This window comes from Syngnathoides biaculeatus, chromosome 18 (genome assembly GCF_019802595.1).
Source record: "Syngnathoides biaculeatus isolate LvHL_M chromosome 18, ASM1980259v1, whole genome shotgun sequence".
Lineage (NCBI taxonomy): Eukaryota > Metazoa > Chordata > Actinopteri > Syngnathiformes > Syngnathidae > Syngnathoides > Syngnathoides biaculeatus.
The window spans coordinates 5,484,426-5,495,653 of record NC_084657.1 but is presented as its reverse complement, the minus strand read 5'-3'; the positions used below and the strand labels follow the sequence as shown (position 1 = coordinate 5,495,653).

Below are 11,228 nucleotides of genomic sequence, written 5' to 3'. Positions count from 1 at the left end.
TTATACATCATATTGACACTAATTCAGGACCTACTGTGACAGTATACAATTTGCAGTACAGTTAGCCTACATTCTCTCTCTAACAATTTTTTTCTTCCTAAAGGCAAAGGGTCATTTTGTGTTTCATAAACATATGATGGGATTGACTGGCGACCACTCTAGAGTATACCCTGACTCCCACCCAAAGGCAGCTGGCATTAGACTCCAGCTCACCCATGAAGCTAATGAGGAAAAGGTGCTATATGAATGGATGGAATATACACACAACAAAATAAGATATATAAATAATAAGTTTTGCTAAACTGGCTTGTGGTGGCACAGTAGATCATGTTATTAAAATAACATTCAAACCATTTTTGCCCTTGAGGGCACGCATTAAGACATGAAACTAGTATTGCATCACAATTGTCAATATGGTACCCAAAGATGGAATATTTTCAGTTTAATTACATTGGCATTTAAAAGGCCACCATTTTCCCTTATAGTCACTTATTTTCTCCACCGGTTGGCAGCAGAGAAATCACATGGGTCAATTATTTGAATTAAGGCCAATAATTTCCATGTCAAATCAAATCCGTGACTGACTTCACAGGGGGGGGGGGAGTATCCATTTTTTTGTATCCACATTCTTACCACAAGACACTTCCTCACATCTAACATAGTCACATATAAAGATAAAGTTGGATTTCTCAATGGACATGCATCCCAATTAAGTATATAATTTCAATAATAATTGAGGTCAGAACGTGGATCTCATATTGTCCATTGTGTGGATTTACTACAAACTGTGTGAAATATGTCATGATTGTAATTTTTATGATTATATGTTCAGCTCATGAAACCCTGAAATTCACAGATTCAATAAATTTGAATATTACATAAGAAACAATTTGTGATATCTACAGAAATGAATGTAGGAAATGACCGTTCAAAAGGTATTTATCATCAAAGATTCTGTGAGTTTCGAATTTAAATACCAAAATATTTTTTTTCCTTTAATATTTTACTGTCATTTACTGAAAGTTATGGGAATGTAACACAAGAGTTTGTGTACCTTTGAGAAAAGTGCAGTTGTTGACCAAATCTGTGTCTATGTGTACAAAATATGCACTCCCGCCTGTCTTGTCTTTTATAAAGTGTACTAAAATATTCCCACATTAAGAATCTTGACCATGACTCTTATTGATCACCATGCCATTAGTGCATTTCCATTACCAGGCTGCATATAAGCCCTGTAAAAGTGACTTTAATGGCCTCTTACGCAGATGACGGCCTCCCTGTTTTGTCATCATGTGTGGCCCGCACAGCCAAGACACGTGAGCACACCAACCCCATAGTAGAAAGTCCACTAGACACGGATGACATACTATTAATGTATGCTGATTAATCATCATCACTCCATCTTTAGTTGAAACTGATCATCCTGGGGGCTGAGCTGGGGCCTGTCAGCTGACTTTGGGCAAGAGGTGGAGTACTCGGCGGACTGATCAACAGCCCGCACACACTGTATAGCGAAAGAACTATTTACGTTCACAATCACACTTAGATTTACGATGAACCTAAAAAGCACATTTTGGAATGTGGCGAAAAGCCGGGTTACCACCCAAGCACTGGGTTTGACATACAAACTCCACACAGGAAGCCCAGAGCCCGGATTCAACCCATAATCTCCAAACTGTCAGGAGGATGTGCTAACCACTAGTCCACTATGCCAGCCCATATGTGATTATTAGTTCAGCTGTACGACATGGATAGAGAAATTCATGTAAGCGCCAATGGTCATAACTAAAACACTCTACGTAGCGGAAAATGTATTAATTACGACAGACTAATCATGAATATTTGTACTGAGACCACAACAGTCTTAAGGTAGACATTCCTATGCATTCCTGCATCCCACACGCTCACTGCACTTACTTATCGTTGTGTGTTGAATTGGGAAAGTGAGACGCCTGTTTTCCCTCTTTGGGTGGGATAGCAACAACCCACAGGAGATCCCGTCAGGTAAAAAAAACAAAACACCCAAAACAACAACACAATCCCAGCACATCAGAAGCGCCAACAAACAGTCTCTGCAGCCGGCGCTGTGATGGAAAGTCCAGGGCAGAAACAATCCAATTGGCTTAAGGGTGCAAAAGGAGGACAGCTGCTTCTCGTCAAAAGATCTCCCGGGGTGCGGCAGCCGCTCATGGTGTCATCATCATCCTCATCCCGCATCCTCCGCACAGGCAACTCCCGAGATTAAAATCATGTCTACCGTCAAACTACAGCTGCATCCCACTGAGACAACCTCGCTTTATCTTTGAGCATATCCACCCGCATCACAGTTCTCGCTTGATCTTGTTGATGGAGGATGCTTGACAATCCTCCGGCCGGCTACTGGGATGGAACCAAAGTGCTGCAACAGTAGCTCGTCGTGCGGACGTCGGACGCTCCGTCGGTCGGCGAGCATGTGAAGGGCGGTGGGGGGTGGGGGGTGGGGGGTACGCACTCGGGTCTGCGAGGTTGCAGGGCGTTGCTGCCGGAGATGGAAGAGTAGAATGGATTAAAAAAAAAATAAAAAGCAACATAAATACGACTGCGTCGTTTCCTACGTGTGCGTTCGCTGCGCGCTAATGCGAAGACTAACATTTACATGAAAATACAATGACTTAAAAAGACGATTGAAATCCTACTCGCTTGATTGTATTTCTTTTTTTTTTTTTTTTTTTTTTAAAGCAAAAGTGCATAAACATTGACGGTAAAGAGTTGGAGATTTGCTTGCTCCACTGTCTCTTTAACCGCCGCACCTGCGCAGCTGCCCGGTGCTGATGCTGCAGTGGCCGGGTTATTTTCGGTACGTCAGCCGGGGTTACTCGCGTTCAAGTGGGCTCAACATGCCTTACATCACCCCCCTTTGAGGACGCCAATATCCTCTTCTAACATAAGCTTACACACCTGTCACCATGTGAACAATTTCACATGTATCTGATTTGATCGCCACATTATTTTAAATGGCCCAAAACCATATCACGTCTATTTCAAGTTTCTTGCTAATCGTTTTCACTTTTACAATAACTATGATATGGAATTTTTTTTTTTTTTTTTTTTTTGTTGTTACCCAAACCCATTTTTTTTTTCTAATAAATTGTAGGAATCATTTCCAGAGACTTGATTTTAGTAGTTTGGTGTGAATTTCAGAACTTGTCCCAATTTCCTGAGCTGAATAAAGTCCTATCATGCTTGAGTGCTTGCTTGCTTTTCATTATTAATCAACAGTAGTATTTCAACCAGTTTAATACTCACATCTTAATGATGAAACGTGGGAGTCGTGTCACTCTCCACCTTAATAGCTACTGCATCGCTCTTGTCCGACGCTGACAGCAGTGCTACCACAACCTTATGTTGTTCGTGGAACGAAGATATATTGTATTATTCGGATAGTTTCCATATTGGAATCACTGGTTGCAAATCACTGTCCTAAAGAATACATTTTAAACAAGTGAAATAAATATATGAGACACATAACCGCCGCTTGCACAGTTTTGTGAAAGCTATGGCCCGAAAATATCTGTGATAAATATATGAATGCTCATTTTTTAATTTGCATTACAGTATGTCACTGTGAAGGTTATATACAATATACTTTTGCTAAATCAGGTCACGGCTGTATATGGAAAACAGAACCTCACTTTTCAACATACAGCATCCATTCATCCATCCATTTTCTTAGCCGATTATCCTCACAAGGGTTGCGGGGAGTGCTGAAGCCTATCCCAGCTGTCAACGGGCAGGAGGCGTGGTGCACCCTGAACTGGTTGCCAGCCATTCGCAAGGCACACTGAGACAAACAGCCGCACTCACAATCACACCTCGAGGCAACTTAAAGTGTTCTATTAATGTTGCATGTTTTTGGGATGTGGGAGGAAATCGGAGTGCCTGGAGAAAACGCACGCAGGCACGGGGAGAACATGCAAACTCCGCACTGGGATTGAACTGTGAGGCCAACGCCTTACAAGGTGAGCCACCGTGCCGCCAACTTACAGTATATTATTTGAATTTACTGAATGAATCTATCCATAATGTTTTTCATGTACTGTTAACGGAATTAAAGTTGCGGGTGTGAAGATAACTATCTGAGTTGACTTTGGGTGAGACGCAGGGTTTATCTCAAACCAATTGCAAGCCAATCACAGAGCACCTCAACACAAACAACTACAGTACTCACATTCACATCGATGGACAATTTTGATGAAGCTATCATGCAAGTTTTTGGAATGTAGGAGGAAGCCACAGTACAACACACAAACTCTACTCAGGAAGGCCTGAGCCAGGTTTTAAACCCCAAAGCCCCGAATTGGGAGGAGGTCACACTCACCACTATTTTCACCATCCAGCATGTGTGATGCAAAAAGCAGTGGAATTACGAGGCAGTGTACAACTTCCTTCTATTATGTTCAAAGGCGTAAACCTGATTGCATTTTGACGTTTTGGAAATCAAAAGATAGCATTTGTTTGCTTCTTTTTGCAACGACACACCTTTTTATCTTATAGGTAGGTGGAGAAATAACTCAACCTGCTATAAAGATTGAAAGTAATTACTTTTAGATAGGGTGGTTTAATATTCAACAAAGGATGTATTTGTAATGTGGTGATTGCGTAACCAAAGGCGGTTGCTGTACACCCCCTCCGGCCAAGTCCAGTATAAATACAGTACAAGTGAAATGGAAAGACAGGCTCAAAGATGGTATCAGCAAGAGTGGCACTCCTCAGCGTGGGCATCCTGCTCCTTTCCATTCAAGGCACGCGCACAACTGAAGGTGATTTTATTGCAATAATTAATCACATTCTTAAGAACCTGCACAAGAACAGTTGAAAAAAAAATTCCAAGGACAATATACAGTTAATTGACACTGCTCGTGACTTATCTTTGTTTATTACTGTGGAGTGGCACGGTGATGACTGGTCAGGACCGCTTCCTCACATTCTGAAGACCTGGGTATGTGACGTAACATGACTAAGAATGCGTAACTGGATTGGCTGGGTGTTGGGTTCTGATATGCTTTGGTCTGTGACCTGGAGAGACCCTCCCTGTTTTACACTGAATTTAGACGTTGAATTTCAGACAGCCAATTTTACCCAGTTGAATCTCAGGAGACTGAAAATATTTCGTTTGAATTTTGAAAGGTTGATTTTTTTTTTTAATATGGCAAATTTTTTAACATTGAAAAGTCAAACTGAAATACAGCTATTGAAAATGTGATAACTTTGAAATAATGTGAATTTTAAAATGTCAACATAGATATATATATATATATACAAAACTACAACATAAAATTTTCAGTGGTATTTTTAATTAAAATCCTAGTGGCACATATTTACTTCCATAGTTCCCTGGTAAAATTCTGCAAATAGGTGATTCGCAAATTCCAATCTGCATTTTATTGTTTTATTTTTAAAGTTTAGTAACTTTTTGAGACCATTTGTATGTACTGAGATGCACTTTTGTGTCATGCAACTTGCTCTGCAGGACAAGCAGCTGTTCCTATTAAACTGTCTGTTGTGAATGACGTGTCCAACCTGCCCGCTGAGACCTATTTCACCCATGTTGTGGAGAAAGGGGTGCTGCTGGGGGCTCTGAACCGAATCCAGGAGACACAACCTGGTTTCAGGTAAGACATACAACTCTGATATGTTCTTCCAACAGACTGCAGCACATGTGTTGCACCCACTAGGTTCACCACAACGGTGAATCCAAACTTCGGCCTGTTTCTGGAGAGCGTGAATGGCGTGGCTGGAAGTGACAGCGAAAAAACTTACTGGCAGCTTTTGTCAGAAGACGCAGGGCACCAAACGCCGTTGAGTGTGGGTGAGTACCCCTCCTCCCCCCAGAGTAAATCACATCTGAGGGAGACTTAATGAGCTGCAATGAGACAAGTGGGCTTTGGTTTTCATCAACCTGCAATGTTTGGGACACTCATTACTGTGACACTTTGGCTGTAATCAGTAATGAACAGGTTTAGGTACATCTGAATAATGAATTACATTAATAATCTTAGATCTGCATGAAATAAATATACCTTTACAAAGACTCAAATGTAGTATAACCTTTTTTCAAATAAGGTGTTACATACTTATTTACATATCTAAAAGGGTCTTAGGGATTTGAAAAAAAAAAGATTGCAAATTGTGGATACGCAATAACTGGTGTTATGGCTAATGAGTGTATTACTTCATTTTATTGGTGGATATGGTTTTTCTTCTTCTTTTTTCCTTTTGCAGTAGTCGCTGAAAACCACATAAGTGATCATTCAGATTTTTTTTTTTGCTCGATTGTAATGTGTATGTAAGTAAACGGAATAGGCAGAACTATGCTTATTTGCTTTGAAGGAAAGTTTTGGCAGCCAATGGAGATCCTGGTTAAAACAATGGTGTTTAATTTATTTTTTTTAAATTGCCTACTTTAGGTCACTTAGCAACACTTTTAATCAGAATCAGCTTTATTGACCGAGTGTGTAAGAACACACGAGGAATTTGTCTCTGGAGGAAAAAAAAATCCTTTTGTGTTGTTTAGTACATACTTGGCCAATAAAACTGATTATGAGTCTGCTTGGTTTTGAAGATGAGCAAAGACTCAAAACGTGGTGAAGACCAAAGGCGATCGCAGTGACTTTATTTAGGATCATTCATCTTGGATAAGGAACATGTGTTATAAAGCCATGTACTGTGTAACACTATCCAAGCATATCCGTTGGCCTTAAGAAATATCCTTCAAAACATACATAGTTCTTGTTTAGACCATAACAGTTTGAAAGTTGATCACTGTTACCTAGTTTGAGTAAACAATGTCCCTCATTTATTTCATGTTTTCACAGGAATTGGCTGCTATATTCCATCAGCAAATGAACACATTGTGCTGAAGTTCACCACGTGGGACAAATAGTTAAGAAAGACCTCCTCAACAAGTCATCTGAATGATTTGCAAGAGTGACAAAAGATGATATAGCATTAAGAAAAACCAAAACAGCATCATTTGATGGTTGACAGCGGCAATATATGATCGTGAGGTACACAAAGCCGTCTTTTAACCACAATGTAAAACCAACATGCATTTAAAGTGAGGTGAGCTGCAACTGTGCCTCGGCTTTAACATAACATATTGACGAATGACATTAAAAATACACACTTTGCAAACCAAATAATTGTTTTGGTGCCATTTTTTCATACCTTTCTGTGGCTTGCTGCATATTGGTCAACATTTTCTGTGTTAAATGTGAACCCTGAGCTTGCATTGATGCTCCTCCCTTTTGTAATGAGATTAAGGTTTCAGCTCTCAGAGGGACAGATGGATGAAGCGCTGAAGCCACGAAGCGACACCATTTCATTCCTCTCTTGTATGTTTAGCATTAACTCACAATAAACCACAGCGTGCGCTACACATCATGGTGTATCCTATGCTAGTTACATTATCATGAATACTGTATATTTAATGAGGTTAAAACAACAACAACAACAAAAAAAACCAGATCTCTTGGGATATTTTAATTTTTTTCAAAAGAGTTCGGAATATAGAAATAAAGAAATGAAATGACTCAATGTCAAACATAACTCGGCTCAACTCTACAGAACACTACACACCAGGTGAACAATAGTTGTCTTTGTTTTTTCCATGTGATGTCTCCCTTCTTTATTTTAGCCTGTAAACACTGAAACACACAGAAAAGAAGTTTGGGTTCACCCGGGACTAGTTGCCAGGCCATCACATGCACATTCAAAACTTTGTACAATTTACAGTATTAATTTGATCAAAGGTGTGTTTTTAAACAAATGCAACTATGGTCAGAACATGCAGACCCCACACAGAAGGGCTTGAGTCAACTTTTGAACCCAGAACCTCTCGTCTGTGAGGTAGAGATGCTAACCGCATGCGCCACCGTGAAAAATGCAGTGCTTGCATAAATTAAAAATACATGAATTTCAATATTTCTATACTCAACCACAACGAACTTCATTGAGGTACTACTTACATACCGGTTTAGGACCACAGTCTTACAAACCAGTGCTAAAGGGAAAAAAAACAGTAGCAATGGGGAGTATATTTGACTTAATTAACTACTAAAAATGGGATAATTACAACAACTCGTCGTGACAAAAACAGTACTGCTCATAATAGTTGTAGCTGTAGACACATACAGTAGGTACATATTTGAGGGAAGAATTTATTGGATTTGTAGTATATTAAGGTTCGAAAGCTACTCACGGCATGATAAAGCACAGTCACAGATGCAAGGGACACACTGAGCAAAGAACCGCTTCCAGCCAGTCTCCTTCTTCTTGCAGTTGTGTATCTGAGTACAGCCTTGCTTTGGAGGGCCCGAGTAGCTTTTCTGTGCACAGCTCGAGTTGCATGTTCCATTCAGTTCTCGCTCACTGATTTCAATGGAGCCCTTTTTGCACATTCCTGCAAATAAACATTTTCAAAAAGGCTGTGATAATAAAAGGTGAAAGGTGGCGGTGCTTCGTACCATTTTGTCAACATACTGAGGCATGAAGGTTTCGGAGTCCAGAGACCATTTGCTTGGCAGGTCCCGGTGGCGTTTCCAACTAGCATGAAGCCAGGACGACATGAGTACCTCAGCACAGATCCCACCCACCAGTCATTTCCGTAGACGATGCCATTATAATCCACATCTGGCTTCCCGCAGTTCACTAGCATAAAATGTAAAGCACGCACACACACACAACACACACACACACACACACACACACACACACACAATATGACATCAAGATGCATTTGAACTTTGACTGTTCAGTATCCCTTCACTCTTGTATTACCTCGGCAAAGGGACTTGTAGCCCAGCCAGCAGCAGCTGGAGTCTCCACAGGGGTCTCGCCCAAGCTCATGGTGGCGCGCCTTGCAGCCGGCCAGGCAGAGTGGAGCTGTCCCGGACCAGTAGATGTCTCCCAGGAAATCTGGCTCCGCAATCCATTCTGTGTCCCCTACTGGAAACGCTGATTACTTTTCCCCCAAAATACCCAAACAGTACAAAACTTCTATTACAGTGATCCCTAACCACTGTGCCTTTGCACATTAGTGGAAGATCATTAAGTCTTCCCAGAAAACTACTGTATTCAAATTCACATCATGGGTCTTAATATTGTTTAAACATTATATAAAATATTGTTTTTTTGTTCTTCATTTTTTCCCCAAGTGATAGGTGACCAGATGACAAAGCTGCTGCAGATCTTTGTGTATTTCTTAAATTCCGGCAAGTACATCAACTTTGAGTTCAAGTAAACAGTCCTAGATTTTACACTCAGCAAGTACATTTGTGAGTAAACTGAGAAATAATCATTTAGTATACAAGTGATTTAAGAGACAAAATATAATTGTAGCTGTTGTAAAAGTGATTCAAAAATATTAAACAAATAGCATCTAAAACAGCCTTTTCCCTCCCCCATTCTTTTGATGACCAACTTATTTTTTAAAATACGTTTGTCTAATTTTGTCATATCTTTGTAATTGTTAAAAATATGTTTCACCATACACTGTACTTGTATCTTAATATTTCAGCAGTGTCTCTCCATATATAAGCAATGCACTGAAACTTAAAAAAAAAAAAATCCAATTAAGTGTAGAAAAAAAAAGCAAGCACGTCACATCAACAAGCCAATTGCTATGATCATTGGTACGGCTAAAGTAACTCCTCTCCTCTTTTTTGTTTTCAGACATAATGGAGTATGGCCCTCAAACCAGCACAATCCTGTTGGCCTTGTAACATAAAAAAGAAAAAAAAAAACAAACAAAACCGCCAGTTAGCACAGAAGCTAACTCAGGTAGCCTGTATTCGAGAGCAAAAACACTAAAATTAGCATTGATTAATTTGGAACCCTTCTACTTGTGAGCCCATGACTGTAATTAATACGAAGTAGTCCAGGTAATACAAAAACAGAGTTAGTGTTCAAAACAAAATGTAACATTATTTAATTACAAAGGTCTTATTGTGCAATATTTGAGAACTGTTTTTCAGGAGGCTCAATATCTTCACAAGTGTTCATGACAAAATCTCATTAAAAATATAGCATTGACAGATGATCCGGATGAATAAAATGTGACGAGCGTTTACGACCTGTCTTTCTTCCAAACAAAAAAACCCAACTCATTTTTTCTCAAAATATTGGTGCCTAAATTTTCCTCCAACTATGCAAAGACAATACACCTGATGTGAGACAGGATGTGTGTTTGGTGCTATGAGATTTACCTTATGAAGTTTGGGAACTTTGACTCATCACATGGCAAAAAGTCTTACAATCTCATCAAACCCATGGTTCCCATTATGAAAGAAACGTTGTCAGCGAAACAAACGTGGCAGCATAATAGATCTTACCACTAACTTCTACCTCTTCGATCCATTCAGACACCTGAGAAGTTGCCCTCTGCAAGGACGTTAAGAACAGCAGCAGCAGTGGATTAAACCTCATGGCTTTTACGCTCCTTTGCAACATTTCTTGCAAAAACCCTGGAGACCTGGGAAGTCAGTCAAGTCATCATGTCCAGTAAGGAGTCAATACATTCCTGTCCTCGCATATTTAGCTGAGCCAGAAGGGCTGCGCAACGACGATGAGATGAGAAACACACTAATCTTTGTGTGTTGCTTAATCTGCTACACGCAGCCAATACCACTAAGATTGTGCAAAAGGAGCATGCGGTGTTAAAATCGTATTTGCATTTCACTACAATTACATTTTAAAGTTGACATGGATCAGTTTGCTTGTACATACATCTCAGAAAATGCTTTCCTTAGCACTGTTCGATTGGGTTAAATTGTTGAGCTGTATGGAAGCAAATAAGTGCAACCAGGATTTGAGTTTGAAATGCCACAAAAAAACAGGATTTGAATTTGAAATGTTAAGCGATCACATTTTCAATAGTTGCATTTCATTGTAACTTTTCAATGTTAACAATTCAACTGGGTACAATTTGCTGTCTGAAATTCACAGCCAGCCAATCCAGTTACGCTTTATTAGTATGTTACATCACGTGACTAATAAAGCGGAACTGCGATTGGCTGGGTGTTCGGTTCTGACCCTGAAGTAACCCTGCCTGCTGGCACAGCCGGTGAATTTCAGACAGCGAATTGTAGCACCTATTGAAAATGTGATCACTTTACATTTCAAATTCAAACCCTCTTTTCTGTGGCATGTCAAATTCAAATCCGATTTCACTTACACTTCAAATTCAAATC

The 11,228-nt window shown here is 39.9% G+C and overlaps 1 protein-coding gene across 1 annotated transcript; it reads right to left on the bottom strand.

Annotated features, from left to right (window-relative positions):
• Positions 1-7,081: 7,081 nt before the first annotated feature.
• si:ch211-117m20.4 (CUB and sushi domain-containing protein 1) lies at positions 7,082-10,464 on the bottom strand. Its single transcript, XM_061804310.1, has 5 exons — positions 10,371-10,464; positions 8,818-8,982; positions 8,521-8,688; positions 8,240-8,440; positions 7,082-7,685 (listed from the first exon to the last, which is right to left on the bottom strand). Exons 1-5 carry the CDS (start codon positions 10,462-10,464, stop codon positions 7,672-7,674), a joined length of 642 nt encoding a protein of 213 aa, XP_061660294.1. The 3' UTR covers positions 7,082-7,671.
• Between the last annotated feature and the right edge of the window lie 764 nt (positions 10,465-11,228).